Here is a 21,936-nt window from a genome sequence, read left to right as displayed (position 1 = left end):
TTGAATAGAATTGAGGGACATTTCTGATAGGTAACTGTATTATTTTAAAGTACAGCTGAGCTAGCCCAACTTGAATTTTTCAAATATAAACTTCCACATCTTAAGAATGAACTCCAGCTAGACTCCTAGCAGTTCAAAATTTCAAGCACAAGAGGCTTGGAAAGAGGAAGATTACTTCATTTTTCCCTTAAATAAACAACATTATTCTGCCATAATTCCTCTTGCATGGCTCAAATAAAATTGATTAAAAAAAATGAGTTACAAAAAGAAGAAAAAAAAAAAAAAAGAAGGGATTAGAAGGAAAATACAACTAATTATTTTGAACCTCAAGATCTTTGCCCTAACCTACTGAGTTTGAGACATACTTCCAGTAGACTTTCATTTTACCAAAATGGCTGGAACAGTTTTAACAAGTTTTGATTTATACAAACTAGAGCTGGTAAGTGTTTGGTGCATTGTCAGGGAACAGGAGGAAAAAAAGGTAATTTGCCAGGGCAATTCAGACACCACTGTATCCTTCGCTTGAGCTGGTCTTGGTCCCCCTCAACTGACCTTTACGAGAGAAAAAAAGAAACACACGGCAAAGCACTACCACATAGGGAAAGAAGGCAAGGTTGTTCTTGGGGAAATCCATGAATCTCCATGCTTACTGGCATTTTGAAATACAGAAATAATTATTGTATTTGATTAGATGCTAAGTCAGTCCACTAAATACCACACACAGAAATATTCATCTGAATATTTTATCAGGATTTATTAGAATAAGATAAACAAGCAGTCTCATTTCCTTGAGCTTACAAAGGAACTAATGCCCTCAGAGTAATCCTTCACTGATGCCACTTAATTATAAAAGTAAATTCTGCTCTGCCATATGTTTTTTTTTGAAGAAAACAATTGAATTCCCTAGAAGGTTTCAGATTGCAAGAGAACTCATTTATTTTTATCTGCCAGGTCATAAGTGATGTTAAGAACAATGCCTGGGGCAAATTTCAAAGATAAAGTTTCATGGGAACATGTATTGGATGATTAAAGTGAAGGTGTGTGCCAGTACTGGAATAGTAACATTCACAGATCAGTGCAGAATGTATAAAGAAACTGAAATAAGGCTAGGAGACTCTGAATTAATCAACTCAAGACCTATAGAAGAAGCGGACATCTTGCAGAACAAAACAGAATATCAACCAGAGACTTCTCACAAGGACTCGAAAACAATCTGTGGGGTGGGAGCAAGGAGCCTGTGTGCAGATAAAATTGAAAAAATATCTATTTTTGCACAGCAGGCAGAATACCTCTAGACATCAGAAAACCACCTTTTATTTTCCAAATCTGAGAGGTGAGACTAATCTTAGCAATACAGGACTAGTAATTAACTTCCCAGTCACTGCCTGCTATATCAAATACTACTGAATAATGTCCCCTTATAAATTTAGAGATCTCCATCTCAAAAATATTTCTGTTCCTATTCTGTTCACACTGGTAAAATGTGACAAAACTGATTGTTTCTTGGCTAAATTACCCATGACCAACTTAAACTCATTTGGTTTTCTGCCAACACAACTGTAGTTTATACAGCCATTTCCTTCCTTAGATATACCTGCTGATGGATTTATGGGCAGGCTCTGTGCACACACTCAGCCTTTGTTTTCCTGCACTATAATTCCAACCCTCTGCCTTTTAGCAGCCCTTCCCTAGACCTCTTTCTAATTTCGGTTAACCCTGTTTAAGCAACAATAAACAGAATAATACACACTACATAGTTTAAAGTGTCCCCAAGGACCTTATGCAGTGATATCAATAGTTCTCTGTCACTACACAAGACACCGATTGAGACATTATGAAGTCAATCTGCCTTTTTACGTAGCTGCATGACATTGGTAACTCCCAAAAGGAATTCAGACTGGATCCCATCTGAGATCTTTGCTAACTTGCTTATTAAGACAAGCAAGTCATAAACCTCTCTAGAGGCTTTGGAATTTCAAAAATTAAGAGAATGATCTGCAGTAAGTATCAGTGATGGAAAAGAGATTTAAGAATTTTCAATAGTGTCAAATTTTCACTCTATTATTTTGTTTGGTTTCTAAGTTAGAGAAATCTGGGAAAGAGTTCATTAAACTCCACTAAAGTGAAGAAAAAACAAAAAACCAAAAAATCCAACAACAACAAAAAAAACCACCAAACAATTAAAAACTTAAATTGAGCCAGGACACAGCTACTGGCTGTGAAAATCATTTCTCCAGTTTAGAACACCACCATCACCTTACTAAAGCAGAAGACTAGAGGTGCAAGCATTACCTCCTATTTTTGTTTGGATGCTAGATATAAATCATAATGGGAATGTAAATAGAGTAATATAAGTTTATTTGTAGCTTTGCCATGTGCCATATCACATATTTCCCTTCTCTACCACTGACGGGGTAGAGAAGGGAAAATCATCCTTTGCACAACTGAACAGGAACTTGCAACTGTTCATGTCTTACTCATATCACATTGCACATAGTTATTAGTTTTTCAGTGCCTAAGTGTTAGTACAAGAAGGTAATAAAAAGGTTGTAATATTCTAAGAGAAATAACTGAACGCTAAAAGATATTTCACTAGAAAGGAAGAATTAAGAACACACTATCTTCACTGTACAAGAGCACTTTTGTGGCTTAGGACAGAAAATGAATTCTTCTAATGACTCTACAGGTATGTGAATCCTGTGAGGCAGATGTGAAAGAAACTTGTATTAAAATGTTACCCTCAAGCCACAGCACAAATATCTTAATATTAATGCTCTGTTCAGATGCCCCTGGGGGAAAGGTAATTTGTACAAAAGGTATAAGTAGAGCATTAAGAAAAAAAAAACAACATTCAGATGCCCCTGGGGGAAAGGTAATTTGTACAAAAGGTATAAGTAGAGCATTAAGAAAAAAAAAAACAACATCAGTGCAGCCAGTTGAGACCTGAGAGGCTGCAAACACCATGCCTGTAAATGAGCAGAAAACTCGATATCCTATTCACAGTGGAGGGATTCATTCTACAAAGAAGCAGGGACTACATGCAAAAGATGCACAGTCAGCAAGATCAACATTTGTGGTTTTGGGACTACAACACCCTGACAACTGGTTGCTAGCCCTGGAATCTATGACTGCGTGACATAACATGACTTTTGCTATATAGTCTGGCACAATACTTCAAGAAGAGAAAAATGCGTACTGAAAAGGACATACTAATATCAACAATATGTACAATCAGAAAAACCTACTGGCAAGCACAGTCATTCTAAAGAGAGGTCTCCATGGCCAAACATTGTGGAAAAGCTTAAAATTTAGAATGGAAAATGCAGAATAAGGAAAGGAGAAATCCAATAAATTCTATGAACAAGTAACAACCAGCTATAGTTGATGCTGGAAAACAAAGATTTCTGTTGTGATGTTAAAAATATTGAACATTTTTAATATTGCAATGTTAGCCAGAACAAAAGATATGAAGCTTTGAAGCAGCATTAACTTATAGAGAAACCAAATGAATCCTATTGTTTTCACTGTATTGGTTTTTTTGCAAAAGGCAGAATTGGCACCTGGCATTTTTTCATAGTCACCGACTATTCAGAAAAAGCTTCTTCCATTGTTATTCAAAAGCCTTCCTCAAAAGCACGTTTAAATGAGCATATTCTTTCCTGAGATTTGGAGCCCAGATGAACAGTACAGAGAGGAAAAATAAGACAAAAATTTGAGAGAAAGGAATAAAAAACCAAACTTGTTCTTCATTAGTTACTGAGCTCTATACAGCATGCATCAATCCAACGCACAATTCCATAGAACTGAGGAGAGGCTCAAACAGCTCTGACTTATGCTGGCTATCTTTACAGAACAGCACCAGTTGACAGCCTCATGCCTCATTTCATTTGGCAATTTACTGAAAACAAAAATCAACATGAGGGTACAGGATATCCCACTTCAGGTACGCAAAAGACATATATCTATCTCCACTCAAAGTTTTGCCCCTGTAGACAAGCAACTTCCAGTGGCGCATGGAAAAAAAAAATTCTCACAGTGCATTTTATCACTCTTTGAACCTCATTTTCGACTAAGAAACAAATTGGGAAACAGCAGTATATTCCAGTGCTACATCTAACAGAAAAATGAAGTGACTAGAACTTCATTAATTCAAGACTAAAATATATTCAGAAGGAAGATGTAAATAAGAAGTTTAAATGGTTAAATTTTTTTGCTAACCAGAATGTTTTACCATACTTCATATAAGAAAAAAAATGGTCTTCAAAGACTGCCACTGCTTCAACACTGACACCTAAGACAGTGTCACTGTTGATCACAGCTTGCAAAGTACTGTCCTACTGTGCAAAAAATTATGATTATCACCATCTTTCCTACTAATTCTGCAGTTTTTAACAGATTGTTCCTGGCATTGCACTGAATAATTATTAGAATCATCCAAGCACAAAAAGCCATATTGTATAGCCAAATTTGGGATCAAAATAAGTTTTATGCTATAGTAACTTTTGACACATTGTCATGCAGCATCTGCCTCTTGTATTGTACACATCCAATGTTTAAGAGTATTCCAGGACAGTCTTCCTTAAAATGAGAATAGTCTAACCTATTAGGATCCTTGATACCAGGCAGCCCTTCTTTTAACTTTGGTCAAGAATAAGGAAATAAACATCCAGTGGGCCTGGAAGCCAGGGGCGTCACACAAGGGAAAGGTCACACTAGAATTTGGCTCAATATTACCAATCAACAAAGAACAAAATCTAATCTGATGCAACACGAAAAGAAAACAGATTTCTCACCTTGCTCCAGCAATAAGCTCTTTTTGTCCTGGGTCAAATGTTAACTGTGAGAAGTCCACAGCATCTTCTGCTCTGAATATATGTAACCAAGGGGCAATTTCTAAAAGCAATCAAGAAATACCACTGTTATTGTCAATGTCATCACTATCGTACATTAGGTAGCCAACATTAATGTGTAGATATTGTGGGGTTGCAAGTTGGTCCTCTAAGGAAAAAGAGGAGACTTTTACCAGAATACCACGTAATTTACACTACAGGCCTGTGAAATACAAAGAGCTGGCACTCAATACATGCTTGAATGAACTATTCAAATTCTGGACTGATTTATATGCCAGATGTGTTTTTTCTCCTTAGGTAAAGCAGAAATCACCACAGTACAATTGTAATTCACTGCTACATTCTCAGGTGAAGCCAGATTAATTTTCAATGCATCAGAAGCAGCTGAGGGGTTTAGTTTTTTTTTTGCTTTGTTCTTTAAAAAAGGACCTGATCATATGGAAAACAATGAGAAAGACAAGTAAATTTGACTTTTCATAATTCTCACAATAAAAAGGCTGAGACATAATGAATTAAAAGGGGAAAATGTTTGACATTTATGTGAAATCACCACCACCACCTTTCTAGGACCAATTTAGTGCTACACAAAACAGGGTAGACAAGTGGACGAGTTGCTGAAAATCAGCAAGGAGCTTTGCTTGCATTCAGAATATGAATTTATTCCGACTTTCAAAGTTTAATGCAGATAAATAACTGTACACCGAATCCTTAAATATCTGTATTATTAGTATCATTCATATCACTTGCTGGATACACAGCATTGTGGCTATATGAACACAAATGGTGTTCTGGAAACACAGCGCAATTTATAGTTTTTCACCCAGACACACAGAATATGAAACTGTTTACACCATATAAACAGTTCTCTAAAAAAATTGCACTTGTATAAAAGCCTCATCCTTTACAGTTTCTCCCCCCATTCATTGAACATTGAAGTGGGTTTTTTTGGTGTTTATTTTTTTTTTAACGCAGTTGCAAATCAGTGGTCCAGAATGTATGTGAAAGGTGAAGAGGACCATGTATGTATGGCACAATGGGCTGCAGAACTGCCTACTGAAGTCTATAGATATGAAACAGCCAATAAAAAGACCAAAGGTGAGCACATAGTCATAACCATTTAGAATACAGAGTAAACACAACCTCCCTGAGAGTGTAATAGCAGTGTAATTTTTAATGCTGGTATCATCAGTTGCAGCTCAGGTTGCTAGCACCTATTTTAAGCTCCTGTCTTTGGTCATTTTTCCTTTTGCAAATGTCTGGGTTGAAATAATCCATGACTGGCGCCTGTTTCAGGATGATTTGTTCCTAATTTAAATATTAAAGTTTTAGCACAAGGAAGTAATCCATTCCTAAGGAAAGAGCCCAGGAGAAAAATGTTATTCTGTGTCAAAATGTGTTCAGCCACTGCAGAAAACCATTAAACACGCTGTGCAGAAGCTGTAGTATCATACTTGGAAAAACAGATGGAACTGTGCAGTAGAATCACTTGGGCGTCAGAAAACTAACTTCTGCATTTTTAATGACAGCCTGCACGTGTCTCTGCAATTTCAGGCCTGCAATGCCAGTCTTTACATGTTCTGCAGAATCTGTGGCTATATTCACTGTTGATTCCATCGGCACTGGATAGGTTCTCAAATCAGGGACTGAACACCAGGCAGAAAAGGAGATGGGGCCACATATATCTATGACTACAGCCGTCATCACCTACTACTGCAGATTTTTTTTTTCCATAGGAAGAAAAAAAAAAAATATACCTATGCATATATATGTATATATATATACACACACATATACTTGTGTTTTAGGCTCATGTAGCCTTTCTCTACTCATACACATATAATGCCTCATAGGCAAGTCCAAAAGAGGCATTTCTTTTTTTTCTATGTGATTTTGCAACCTTAAACTTTCAGTCATGTATTTTGTATGAAACAGTCAATTTCGAAGTTCTAAAAAGTTGAAAAATTAGGTAGGAAATGAAGATGAGGAAATCCAGATGTCTTTATGAATCTCACTTACTGGAGAAAAAAAAGAGAAAAAAAAGAAAGCAGAGGTATTGCAGTGCCAGAAGACTACAGGAAAGACAATACCTTTCCACTCATCCTGCTGTCTCAGCAAGGTGCTATAAAGCTTCAAGGTACAGCAAGCAGGTGATTGAGACCACTTCCAGGTTTGCAAGAAGTGGGCAGAGGACAGGCAGGGTAAGGCAAGCCCAGGCACAAGAAGAGAATGCTAAGAAATTGCTAAGAAACCTCTCTGAAATCCGATTCCCCTCTGTCCCTGAAAACACTAAATTATTTTCTCCTATCTTTGTTGCATTCAGCAGCTTTTTTGCTTGAGGGAATAAGGTTAGGAAGAGCACATTCAAGATGCATTTTTTCAGTAGACACAAACTGTATCTCATGAGTGTCATAGTGGCATCACAAAGCTACAGCTTTGTGATAATTCTGTAAAGGAAAACAAAACCCAATAGCAACAAAAAGACCAAACAAAACCCATGTAAACTGTAAAAGTAAAAGCTTATTGATGAAATTCTACTTTGAGTTTTGCTACAGAAGATTTATGTAAATAAATCAACAGAATAATTATATTTTCATATAAACAGCAAATTCCAGCTGAAAAGCCTTAGGTGAAATAAGACCTTTCAGTTCTCCTATGAGTCATCTCCTTAGAGTCAGAAATGCATAATGAGCCATTAAAGGTCTACAAATTATTATTCTTCACATTAAAAAGTCATAGCAAAATAGTGAGCAATAATAATTTCACTTTATTAATGATTTTTACATAGATGAAACATGAAAAGCTTTATAAACTAATATAGCTATACAATTTTGTATGCTACAACAGTACCACAAATAAATATGTAAGTTAAATTAAGCTGGCCTGCTGACACACATCTAATCGTACTGCCTGCTGATCGCAGGTAACAAACCACAATATCCTTCCCCTTTCCAATTCTAGCCCTCCCCTTCCTGGCAGGATTCCCCTCCCCTTTCCTCTGCCCTCAGTTCACATGCAGCACAATAAAATACTTAACCCTTCAATGACTTCTCTCTTCTTACTCCTGATACTGAAACACCTATTCAGGCACACCTTCAACCTGGATATTATTTTTACCCTCTAAAACTATGTATGTGTGTTTACCGTTCTGCAGACATCAGCCTCAGAGCTGTCCATGGAAAACTAAATCATGGTATACATGCAGCCATGACAGCAGCTGCTCTCCAACACATGTTAGGTCCTTTTGGTACAGCCAAGACACACTTATCCTCAGCAAAAAAAAAATTTTTTTTTTTTTTTTATTTAATTGTTATTACAAGACTCGAATCTACAGGCCTCAAAAAGATTCCCAAAAGAAAATGCATGTTTCCCCATGGAACTAAAAGTTGGATATTGAAAAAATTGGTTTCAGAGAAAACCACAGCTCTCTTCACATGCTGCGAATCACATGCTGAGGGTCTTCTCGGGGGTTTCAGGTTTTGGGAGGATGACAGTTAATAGCTTAGATTTAATAGGAAACAAAACTTGCCATGGCTCATAAACATATGGCATAGCGAACACACCAGTCCCCTCAGCTCCTAGGAAAGATCAAAGGAGCCTTCATAAAGAGCTTTAAAGACAAAGAAGGTTAACAATCAAAGCTGGACAGGAGGACGTTAGATACTCATACAAAAAATGACATTCCAGAAACCTGTCTTGGTTTTAACTTTAAATTTAGTATCTGCCCAACAGGCCACAGTTTGTTTGGTTCACATTGTCCAAGGACTTGCCAGGGGCTGAGCTCTACAATTTTTCACAAATTAAAAAGTAAACTTCTCTCTAACCTAAGTTTCATTATTCTGCCCTTCAAAGTAGAGCTACAGTAAACAATCAAATAAATGGAGAAATTACTAATAAGGAACAGTTTCATGTTTAGAACTGAATTCAGAAGCAATCTTTAATGGCAAATAACAAAGCTAAAAGACTGTAAAGACCTGATTTCATTAAGAAATTAACATAGATATTAAAAAAATCACTAGTGTTTATGGCGTATGTGACACCTATTGTCATGGTGTCTTTCTTGAAAGTAGTGAGCATAAAGCTAAACATATACATGGTACCACCTTCTGAAGAAGAATAATTAGCAAAATAATAATAATAGCAACAATAATACTAATAACAATAACAGCAACAACACAGTTGAAAACTAGCAGATTTGCAATATTAACTGAAGTCTCTGGGTGTCATCGGTACAACAAATTGACTAATCTTATGAGAAAATTAAAATATAATACCGCATGCTAAACTTACTTTATAATTAAATGTATTTAATCTACAGATGACACAATAATCCTCATCTTTCTGAAGCTGTATAATGATTTTAACCTAACTTAGATCTTCTCTTCCCATGATACTCAAGTTACATTACTATCCCCTTCAAAGGCAGTGAAACAAGTCAGAAGTCTCCACAGTAACATGCCATGGTGACTCCATTACATCACCCCTGCTGCCCTTTTTCCAGCCCCATTAACCCCAAGGGAACCTATTACGAGAGGTGTCACAGCTGGCAAGAAGCGATCCACCTGTTCATTCATCCAGAGTGCCCTGTTTCAGGATTTATTTGCAACATTCCCTCTTTAAGGACAGTAAGGTGCACTTGCAAGCACTCTGCTGTGATGCTTCAGGACTCCGTTGTCGCTAACTATTTTAAAACCAGGACTGAGAAAAAAGATTTTCTTCAGTAATTCCGGTGCATCATCAGTATGAGTACAGTGTGATTGTTAAATCCTCATTCTAAAATTCCCATGATAACATAAATATACCCATGAATAATAAATTCACTCAGTGTAACTTCAGGAAAACAAGCACGTTTCTCGGGTTAGAAAAAAAAGAGATGAAAAATGGCATGTCAGAGCATGTTGCATCTTTTATGAATCGCTTTTATCTATGCTTTCTTTCTTACACTTCCAATCACAAGTCTTTTCTAGCCCTTTCACTGGATTCTCTCCCCACAAAAATACATTAAACAGCCTTGCTGGTAAGTCATTGACTCACTGCAGATGAAAGATAAAAAGGTATTACAGCTCAGGTGAAGAAAGGAAAGATGCGCAAATAATATCCCAGGGCTTCCAACAAAACCAAACCAAACAAACAAAAAACCACCAAAAAAAAAAAAACCACAACAAAAAACCCAACCAAACAAAAAAAACACAACACCTTAGTTTGTCAACAACTTTGAGCAACCTGGTCTGGTGGAAGGTGTCCCTGCTCATGGCCTAGGAGTAGGAACGAGACGATCTTTCAAGTCCTTTCCAACCATAACCATTCTATGGTTCCATGATCCTATGAACATAACCTATTTTTCTAGGGCTTATTCAATCAATGTGCTGCTCAGCATTCATCACATACATTGACATTCATGTACAATGATTCCATGTTTTAAATAATTTTGTTCAATTTGGTTTAAAGAAAAATAAAAATAGTAGTAATTAAAAGAAAAGAAGCAGCAGCTGTAGTTACAAACATGTATGTGACAATATAAGGTATCATATAAAGGTCTTTCTTCCCCTCATATGAACTTCTGAAAACAGCTGCAGGCAGACTTCTAGCTCAGGCATCTGGGCTTGTCTGGTTGTCACTGTGACGGAGAGAAAACTACAGTACACCTGAACAAACTACCTTGTGCACTTCCCAGGCTGCAGTGCCACGAAGCTCCACCGCAGCTACAGTGGTTCTATTTCTGGCACTTAGTGTTTAAATCCATACACATCCAAGCTATTCTTTATGTATTTGTAAAGTCATTCTTTTACATATTTGTACTTACTTTGGACCAAATTTTTCCTCAAGCCTACCCTAGCACTGCCACAAAACAGATCAGAACGGGCTTTTCCCAATGTGTATATTCCTGTTTAATACACTACCCATGAAATCATTAAAAGTGCCATTTCTTTTGAGAAAGATAAGCAAACACAAGACAAGCAAATCACAAAAAAAAAAAACATGCACAACTCATCTAACAAATACAGTAAGCACAGCAGATACCTTTCAGTATCTCTTACAAAAAAGACTCATCCTGAGAGTTGGAAGTACCCCAGCAAAAAAAAAAAAATATAAATCTAATTATACTCATCTCAAAATCTGAGCATGAACATCTGCCCTGCCACTTGCTGTTTTTCTGTGAGACCCATGGTAGAAGCAGCTCAGTGCAAAGCAGAGAAGGCCTGACAGGCTGCTTTTCCAAAACCTGAAATTCCAGACATATGCTTTCAATATGTAATTGTATGATGGCAGGTCTTCTTCCATGAGCATATACCTGCTTATCTTTATGATCCTGACTCTTTAGGCAGATTGTCTCACAGAACTGTATCACTAAGGTGACTGTGTCTTGCCTGTGCTATGGAACTCTCTTCCACAGGAGGTTTGGGGAAAAGCCCACAGGGAGATGCTGTAGAGTGCCTGTTGCCTAGGCTGTGCATGAAGGCTCACTGTAGAATGCAAAGCCAGAAGTACTCAATACAGTTATAGCCTCAGGTCAAAACTCTTGGCATTCATTAACCCTTTTTACACAAATCTTAAAGCTGTCCTCCTTTAGCACACCTTTTAGAGGCAGGGAAAATAACTATTAATGCTTCTTGCAATAGTTGAGTTTAAAGGTAGTACTGACATTACATTTTAGTTCCAACGTAGAAGTATAAGGAGGAAGAAAATACCCTATAATCTGACCCTTAAATACCAAGCACACATATTGTCCACCAGGATGAATTAGAGACCAAGAAGGTGCCTTGTTTGCAATTTTTAGTATATCAGAAGGACAAATTACTGCATTAGAACCTTAGTCAAACACAGAAACAAGAAAAATGCTACTCTAACATTTAAAGCCTACAGCAAGAGACAAATCTGCTCTAAAAAATAATAATAATAAAAAAATAATCAAAAAGCCAAGTCAATCCCAGCTCAATGCCCCAGTGAAATTCCTGGTGCTGAGATCAGAATGTGGCTTGTGTGTCCGCTTTTTCACTGATATGGTACAAACACACAGTTGTCAAGGCTAAGGAGGGTCGTGGATGTAACTGATCTAAAGAGTCTTTGATACCAGAAGGCTCTAATAATCTAAATGGAATACACCAGGGCAGACTGGACGCAACATATGTGGAGGAGTGTACTATTTCAACAAAAAAAGATGGCATCAGCTGACACCATTTCATGCTTCTCTGTAAAAAGTAAGGATTAAGACAAATAGCCCTGTCACCATACTCAGGACTGCATTTTAATAAAAAAGACATTGCATGTAGCCTTTACCATACAGAATGCATTTATGTGAGGGCTGTGTACAGCACTGACTTTAGTAATTCAGAATTAAGAGTATGTGGACATCATAACTGGGGAACAAAAGAATATGTACTTATAGTAGCTAATCCCTACATTTTAATAAAATTTAAGAGTATTTCTTATAAAAAATAAGAATATTTTTAAATCTAGATAATACATTGAAAAATATAGGCATTCCAGTAATCAGATAGTAATTAGACAGTAAGACCTCTAAAGTTTTTAAAATAGGGAGCCAGGAAGAGATAAAAAATTAAAACATTGTTTCTTGCTGCCAAGGAAAAAAACCCAAACAATTGTTTAGGCTGGGTTAGATAATGCAATCCAATCCTCTATAAAAGAAAAGATGGAGTTATGACTTTGCCCAGCATGATTAAATCAGCAACCACAAACTAAAGGATTCCTCTTTTAAGTCTTACCACACTACATTTGGTTCTGCTTTGGAAACATGAAAACATGTCAGATCTCCATCTGCAGTTCAGAGCTCATGTTTGCTCAGGGGAAGAGAAAAAAAAAAAAAAAAAGAAAAGAAGGGAAAAAATAAAGAAAGAAACAAAACCAACCTAAAACCAACAAAAAGACAAAACCAACCTAAAAACTACAGTTCCCTTTCAAGATCCAGTATTCTGAAGGTCTCTTCAGATCACAAACAAGGCACCTCCCCTCCTTCTACTATCCAACACAATTTAACATAGTCCTGGAGTTTGCCTTTCCTTACAAAGAGAACTGCAGAGGCCAAGAAATAAGCATATAGCTCTAGCCTTAATCTAGAAGCTCTGCCAGCTCTCTAAGCTCTCCTCCACTTTAAATAATCCATAATAAAACAAATCCCAAGACCATAAGCCTTTTGACATTTTCCAGAAAGTTCATCACTTGCCTATGGGGTGTTTGTTTTTTATACAACTCTTACAGCCTCAGAACTATTTTGGAGGTACTGAGGCAAGGCTGTAAGTAATTTATTTACTATTAATGGGAAAAACAGAAAATAAAGCATACTTAAAGTATATGTCTCTTGACTTTAAACGAGTGAACTTGAACTTAACTTTCTTAAGCCTACTGTAAACCTACTTCCTTCTACCTGGCTCCTCTCATGTCTCATTAAGCACAAAGTCATTGTCTCTGCAATTTGCTTGCCACTCTCCAGGCCAGTGCAGTTACAGCAATTACCAGGCCCTGGTTCCCTGACCTGCTTTTACCATCCACTCTAACCTCCAAAGTCTCAAGGTCTAAAATCCAGCCTGCGTTCCTGTTTTCTTTGTCCTGACAGAACCTCCCCAGCCAGAAGTGCATATTTCTGCATTCTTGTGTGTGTGCAGATGTCTGTTACTGGGATAATTAAAGGGAATTTGGGTTTTGACTGTCTGTGCCCTTAGGGAAGAGACAGTAACATCTGCTGCAGTGACTACTTATTTCTTATTTTTCTGAACGAGGGTTTTGAATTGTTTATGCTTCATTGTTCAAACACACAGATTGCATACAAATACAAGAAAGTATAAGGGAAAAAAGGATTGAACACCCACCTAGATGAAAGTGGTTTCAGCGCTATGGGCACAGTTTTTATATACTCAGAATCACTTTTGAGTTGTACAGAAATTATGCAGTGACAAGTTACCAGCCATGATATACAATTACAGCCCCTTTGAGTTTTCTTTCCCTCATATATAGAAACAGCATGTAACTAGAGCCCTAGATCATTCCAGAAAAAAAAAAACTGACAGCAATAAAACCTACTTTGCAAAGTTGCAATAGCCAACTGGAAGAGATCTCATTAACCGTACCCTTCCCTTTTGTAAGGATATAACCCCCTGACTTAGATATTGTGTACCTGATGTTATAATACTTTTAAATTATACGGTACCAGTCATTTAAGGATAGTATTGTGTTAAAAAATTGTAACTGAGTATACTTAAGAACAGTTTAAGTTGCTAAGAACTGTGATTAAAAACTTTCAGTTGCCTGATCTTCTGCACTGGCTTTTGAACAGCAAACCTAAAGAGGCTGACAAGTAAGCCAAGAGTGGAAACAAGACGTCTAAATCCTGGTCCGTTTTAAAGCAAAAGCCCTACCAAGCTTTACTAATTGTTCAGATTAAGAACCATGACAAAACCATGCTGGCAGACTACCATGAAGAATCAACTAAAAATTAAGGAAAAGGGAGAATTAAAACTGAGTTTGGAGCTTCCTCCATGGTGCATTTCAATACAACAGACTCATGTTCGCCTACTTGCAGATTGCATTCAACTGTCATTTTTACTCCGTTTTGTCATTCCATACATCTGTTCTCATTATTTTGTAATGGAATATTCATAAGTATCAGCCTAAATGACATTACCTTGACATAAACTCAAACCCACTGATGTAGAAACACAGTAGGGATTGCAACCTGCCCTCTCACTGTTTAGATTCTCCACTATCTCAGCTGTAGGAAACTGCTGTCCTCCTAGTAATCATTAAACTTTGTTTTTTTGAAGCTGTCAGAAGCAGATTTAGCAACCCTGCTCTTCTTGAATTGTGTACCTGGCTGTACAACAGACAGGAGCTCAGGGGCAGTGGAAGCTTAGAGGAGAAAACAAGCATAACAAAGACTTTTCAGAGAGGGGCTGGAGAAGGACAAGACATATTTCATGTGTCATGTAAGAGCAATCAAGGAGTCACTTCCACTGCATTTCACAGCTAGGATGAGTCTTCTGCATATCAGTAAATAGCTTAACATGCATTAGAAGAAGGAGCTCAGACAGGAAGAGAGATCTGAAGGATCACTGGAAACTACTAAAACAAATTTACTGTAGCAGGCTGCACATGATGGAATGGTTAACAGGTTGCACCAGTTCAAGTCAAGATTCTTACACATAAACACAGACATATTTGGGCAAAGGAGGAGGCATCCAGGCCAGAAACATAACACACTTGTATGCACAGTCACAAAAAAACCCAAACCTAATAGTTTTAAGATTAAAGGTGACCAGAAGCCTCTCATCATATTAGAAGCATATTCAAGAGGAGATTGGATGAGGAATGATGTTCAGGTAAGAAGGCACATGAAGGTATAAAAAATAAAAACACAAACAGGGCAGTGCTAATGAAAGGTGCTGAAGCAAAGATCCAGAGAGTTTAAAAAAAAAAATTTCAGGGAATGTTCCGCATCAACGACACCATAGTGAGAAAGACGTAAGGCTAAGTTTACATGCTTTGAGAGACATGAAAGTCTAGATGATAGCACGGAAAGGCTAAGTTATACAAGATTTAGATAGAAGGCATAGAAGGAAAGACCAGAAAAATTATGGGAACACACTGGAGAGAAGACAAAGTGAGGGAGAAACACAAGAATTATTGTCCCCCACCAAACTTATGTTCCTTCTCTTTTAATATCCTGTTTGTGTCAGCTGCTTGTTCAAGATGTGCTCCCCTCCAAAAAAAAAAAAGAAAAACAAAGATATAAGGAGTTTACTGTAGACAGCAGTAGTATTATCAACCAACTGTTAATATCTCAAATGTCTCAATCCGATTTCTAAAAGTGAGAAATGGTCTATACCTGAAACATATAATTTAAGAGCAGAGAAGGGGGAGAACACAGAAAGTAATCAAAGCAAAAGATCTAAAATAGATGAAAAAAAAATAAAAGGGTGTGAGAATTCTGAGGAGAAATCAAAAAACATCAGTGAATGAAGGAGGATGAACCAAGAGAGACTTTTGCCCAATTTACACTATAAATCACCATGCAGATCAGCTCATCCACACTTTAGGGTAGGGACTCACTCATTGGGATAAGCAGAAATGAGCATGCTACTATAATCAGGACTTTTTCTGAGCAATGAAAACTATAATATGAAGTTCAGTTGTGTTTTGATGTGTGGGAAATACTACTTAATGCATGTGCACTGGTGAAAGATTTACTTTGCCCTGAAGAGGTAAAAAAAACAGGAGCTTCACCCCTCAACCAGCACAGAGCCCGCACACTCTTCCCAGTGAAAGCAGGCCCCCCTTCCAGTTACCAGTTCTGGCCCTTACTCTGTCTGTCTTGCTGAATGTGACACAGAGAGACAGACTGACTGCATAAGACACTTGACATCCTTAGTGATGCCCTCTCTTCAGAGGGGCTTAGCCTTTCACATTTTACACTTATATGCTGGCTTTGGCAACTGGCCACAGAAGTCATTTTGCAGAAAATCACGTTGTATGGTTACATAAAAACAGTATTTGTTCTCAACAAGGAGTTTTGTAAAGAAATCTGCTCGATTTTTACATATGTATTGCAGAGAACAGAAGCATAAAGCCAACTGCGTATAGACAGTTATAATAAAGCCATGTTATTTTTGTGGAAAATCTCTGTGTTGCAATTAGCACAACCTTGTTTCTGGAACTTATCGTCTCTCAATGACGCATTCCTATTTATGCTGGCATATGAACATACTAAACTTCTTTATTTTCATTGTTTTAGCATAATACAATTTCTTGATTCTATCACTTCTGCTCAAGACAGCTCATAAAATGTTTTCAGGTCTGAAGATATTTCATGCCAAAAATATAAAGACTGACAGAACAAGTCATATTGTAACACAAAGGGAATATAAGGTAAAGCCTGATGCTAATCTTGGATAGAGCTTGCAGTCAGGACTTCAAAGTTGAACATACTCCCCACCCCCTCCATTCCCCCACCAAAAAAACAAAGAGATGCCCCAAGCCAAAAAAGGAAAGTGAAAAGAAAGAAAAAGAAATGGAAAAACCACAACCGCACTAACAACAGAATATCTCTCTTTGTAGATATGATGTTTGTTCAGAAGGGCACTGTCAAACTCCAGGTATATGTCATTATTTATCATTATTATTGCTTTAGTCAATTTACTGTAGAGCTAGTTGTAAAATGGTGAGCTCCTAATTCTCAGAAATGGTGGAGAACTGCCATTTCTTCATCCATAAAGCCTTCAGAACAAAACCTGAAGTAAGCACTGTAAATGGACAGACAAGCTTATGACAAGTCAAAAGTGTGGTCTCACCTGAATGTGACAAATTGCCATGTAACAAGTTAATCTACCATGTTCAGCCATGCAAACAAAATCAGCTGCTATTCTGTATCCCACAGTCTTGTCTATGGCAAATGAGCAGCGTCACAGAAGGGAGGCAAGAAAGAAAGCATGTGAAAAACAAAAATCGCTTTGAAGCAGCACTGACTGCACTTCTCTACTTCCACCCATTATGTCAAATAAACACAAAGTGTCTCTTGAAGTTTATTTAAGATATTATGAGGGAAAATTAGCAAATGTTTTTCTTCCACACCTCTACGATCCCTTGAAATCATAAAGCTCCAAGTAAGGCCCAAGGGTGGACCAGGGATTTCCCAGATCTCTCAGATGATGCAATACCCAGCAGAAGGTGACATTCAGTGGCAGGTAGTAAGGGCAGGAGGTGCTACTGAGTGAGTGCAAGACGGGCCCTGCAAATGCTGTGCAGAACCTGGAAGGGAAGACCACTGGAATGAGTCCTTCCAGAAACTGGTCACTACCAAGTATGAAAACAGAGTTGCCTAGGATCACAAATCCAGTGACTGCAATTGTCATCACCTTTCACAAACTAGCAGTCCAGGTCACTTCAGGAGAAGTAACTGAGAAGAACTTAATTAAAGCAGATTCTTGCAAAACAGAGCTATGTTGCTGCTACTTTGAGAGGCAATGCAGACTGTGTGGGCTCCATAAAGAGCTGGACATGAATGGATTACACCAAGGCAAGTTAAAAAGGGCTGACTCACATCTCCTTAGCCATACAATGTTAACCAGCCATATACATAATCTTCCTCTTCAGTCAACAATTCATTATCTTTGCAACATCTGCCATGTTGCAAAGCAGTCCCTGAAAAGGGAGAAGAATCAAATTCACATGAACTGGCATGGAGATTATGCATAGAGAATTCAAAACTACACCAAAACATAATTTACACTTTGCCAAATGATTTAGAAACAACGGATATGCTACACTAATGCCTTTCAGATCAGTAGAATACTCACACTGACAGCTGTCAAGAGAAGGGACAAAGGGTACCTTACATCTCATGAAAAAAAAAAAAATAAATACTGTCTGGTGGGAAAAAAAATAAAATAGAGAAAAATCAAATCAATATTGTGTTTTCCCTTGTCTCTGAACACACCAAAGCTTCTAGAAGATGACAGAACTTCACTGTTTAGGAGCTCTATTTCTCGGTTGCTGATCTGTTCTTTTAACATATGTTTTACAAACTTTCAGTAAAAATGCCCATCTCCATTGAAAATACATCTCTTTTGAAGACAAAGAAAAAAAGTACACACACACACACACATACACACAGATTTACTTCCATCTGCTGCTTTGTACAGCTAATGGAATGTGGCAGGAGCCTCTTTCTTATTTTGCTCCTTCGTTAACAACCAGGAAATTTAAAATGCTCCAAACTTCCGTATTAGGCCAACAGGGAAGAAATCAGCCATTGAAAGGCTCTGGAAAGGCTCATAGGACATGTCTGTGCAGCTTACTTGTCATTGCAGCCACTGCTGATTTTCAATTATCAGAAATGTATTACAATTACTAACACTCAGTGATAGTCTGGCACTCGGCCAGGATGCCAAAAGAACTGTAAATTGATGCTTACTTTAATATATGATCACTTCTGCCAAAAAGTCCTCTGCTTAGAGAATTCAGTCCCTTCCATATCCTGGGTTTTATGAGAACGCACACCAAAGACACTGGGTGATTCAGGGAAATAGTGAGGGGATAGTACCCTTCAATCTTCAAAGCCATAATTTTTAAAATTAACAGTGAGCAGTTGAAAGTTGCCTTTCCCCAGCAGGTGCTTAGTCTCCTGTACAAAAGTACAGGCAAACCTCATTTGAGACAAAAAATATACAACTGGAGGAGGAATTATCTTCCTCCTTAAGAAGGGCTGGTTCTTGGCAGGATGGTATAAGCAATCTCATAGTCCTATCATCTAGACAAACCAAAGTTGAAATATCTAGCAATCCACTTTTCTTCACTGATGAATCATCCTTAAATAAAGAAAAACCCCAAAGAGGATAGCGGGTGGAAAGCAGTACACCTCAATATTGCTGTTGAAGCTGGCAGGAGTTCTTTACAGGGTATTTTTGAAAACCAGTGGAAAGAGAAGGTAAAACCAGCAGGAACTGAGCAGCTTAGTAGACAACTGCTATTGGTTTAAACAGTAGCTTGCAACAAGATTAGGGAAAAGAGAGTACAAACAAAACTAAGTTCATACACCATGTACCATTCTTCATTCAGCCCACATGTTATTTCCTCTTGGCACATGTGAAGTGCATACACTCCATATACAAACCACATGATAAAATGAACAGAGGGATGTACCGAGTCTCTATTACTTAGACAAACATCAAGTGAGGGAATTCTGTGGTGGTTAGACAATAAGGTTAAAAAAAAATATTTCTTAGGATTCCTGAACCAAGGAATCAAAAAATAACTATGCTATTTTTCTTTTCTGGTTAACCTTAAGTAGAAATGAAGGGTTTATGTTCATTTCTTATATGGATCAAGACATCTTATTTTTGAGCATGTTTATTCAACAGATAAGTTCTTTACAGCACAGCGTGTATTTAAAATATCACTAAATAGAGTTTCCAAAATTATGTCAACTTATGTTTTTTTGTTGAGACAGTATGACTCAAAATTCAAATTACTTTATGAGAGGATGAACGAATGAGATTTGATCCAGAGCAGATGACCCCAGCTGTAGCCTCAATGTCAATTAAGTCATGTTCACAACCACACCTTATTTCTGACAGAAAAGCCTAAAAAATTCAACTTTAAGCTGGTAAACAGCACGACAGTCAATACTTTTATTTCACACCTGAAATTGGGGTTGGGTCCATTTTTTTCCCAGCTTACCCTCACACACCTCTAAAGCTGTGATGGACTCTTCAGTTCTTCCTCACAGATGGGGTCTGCCTACAGCAAAAGTCTTCAGCTGAGTCAGTGACTTTCGACAGGTCTGAAAGTTTCAAAGTTCAGCAAATTTGGGGGGGGACACAACAGGTGGAGGGAGAGAGAACAAGGTGCCACTGTGATTACTTTTACACTTTTGGGTTGTTTGCTTGGGTATTTTTAATCTAATAAAATACCAGCTCCACAGAGAGCTACCACTGAGTCTGTAAACCAGATGGCTAAGGGCTTTGAAACCTATGGAAATATTTACTCAGCTGGTTTGCTTTGGTTTTCGAGTAAGAATAGTTCCACTTTTATAAACAGTCATTGCTTCTCATAGGCATCTTATTTTTGTAAACACTGTTTGCCTATGATTTACCCCTTCCTGTTCCTAGCCAGAGGAAATTTGGTTTTCGCAGCCTTTTCCAACTGTTTAGGTTAAACACATCCCTTTTCTATATTAAGAGACTGTTTTCCAAGAAGCAGCTGACCATCAATAAACCCTAATTGTTTTAAAGAGTGAACATTTCATACCTGCATGCACATGAAAGCATATCTAGATTAATATATATATATTTCTGTACATATGTATATAATTATAAGGCTCTGTCTTTAATGACCAGCTTATTTCAGCCCCTTTTCTTTCTTAATTCTTAAGTTATTTCAAGAATAAATTTGCACATTTTTAACATATGGGAAAGTATGCAAAGACCAATAATCTTCCACTATGAGTCTCTGTGTGTTCATTCTGTCATGTGCACCTTGTTTCCTATCGGAAAACGCCCTATATGACATTTTTAGTGCAGCTGGACCAACAGAGAGTCTTGAAATCAATTCTTAACAGCTATGAAACCTTAAATTTGAATTCTGCAGTAATGCCCTATTCTAAAAAGTCATTTTATAACAATTGCGTATCAGGAGGCAGACGACTCCTCCAAGAGAAGAAACTTAAAAGACAGACTATGCATCACATAAAACACTGAACTGCATGCTACTGAACTGATCCTGTCAACCCATCCCACTCTCAGAGGTCTGCTTTTATATAAATGTTATCTCTATGATAGCTCCTACCAACTTCAAATAATGAGAAAATTTAAATTCCAGCTTCCTAGGAAGACACAAAGTGCCTTAATTCTAGTCTAGGGAAGACTTAAGACAACATAGAGCTGAAGCATTTTCAGATCTACAGTGGACTTTCTTATTTTAGTTTCTGGGAGAGAGAAAAGTTGCCTTAAGCATTCCTAACATTAACTATGCAGATAAACAAATTACAATATGGTTATTACAACTATGTTTGAGAAACATAACAGATTTTTTTGATCATGTCAAAAATCCTTCGAAAGGGTATGCATCTCCCCTGCTTCTGCAACTTCTCTTTCCTCTTCCACCAGCAAACAAAGTACTTGAATAAAGGTTCTCAATTGGTGGGTGAAATTCTTGCTGTTTGGTATCAGGAAATATATCACGTTCTTTCAGCTAAAACTATTGAGCTGGGAAAATCAGTGATAGAAATAGTATATGTCTCTACAAAAGGTAGTTTGACAGGATCATCACCTAAGTGAGCAGTTTTTGATGGGCAGTGGGGAAGAAAGTAAGCTCTTTCAGGAGATATGCTCCCTCTCCATATTTCACCACGACAACTCCTGGGGACTACGTTTTCTTTTTATTAGTTTTTTGCAGCTGTTGATCCATACGCTACACCAGACTCTCACTCCATTAGTTTTATTTAATAGTTTACACTCCATCTACCATGCCTCTCAAAGGAAGACAAATCAAATAAGTACATTCTATTTTGCCACACCAGAACTACAAAACAAGGCTTTAGTCAGTTATAAATAAAACAAAAGAGTTGATATCTCTGTAAAGT

General features: G+C 37.4%; 1 protein-coding gene across 5 annotated transcripts in view; it reads right to left on the bottom strand.

The window, feature by feature from the left end:
- SEMA5A (semaphorin 5A) overlaps window positions 1–21,936 on the bottom strand; it is a 320,019-nt gene that overhangs the window by 195,199 nt on the left and 102,884 nt on the right. For all 5 annotated transcript variants that reach the window (XM_057428775.1, XM_057428779.1, XM_057428777.1 and 2 more), the window contains one exon: window positions 4,794–4,893. In XM_057428775.1, the coding sequence (XP_057284758.1) occupies window positions 4,794–4,893 (100 nt within the window). The remainder of the gene's footprint in view (window positions 1–4,793; window positions 4,894–21,936) is intronic.

This window comes from Pezoporus wallicus, unplaced genomic scaffold (genome assembly GCF_028554395.1).
Source record: "Pezoporus wallicus isolate ANWC-B61680 ecotype Strahan unplaced genomic scaffold, APGP_CSIRO_Pwel_v1 contig_6658, whole genome shotgun sequence".
Classification (NCBI taxonomy): Eukaryota; Metazoa; Chordata; class Aves; order Psittaciformes; family Psittacidae; genus Pezoporus; species Pezoporus wallicus.
The sequence above is the reverse complement of the archived record's forward strand: the minus strand, read 5'-3'. Positions and strand labels throughout refer to the sequence as shown.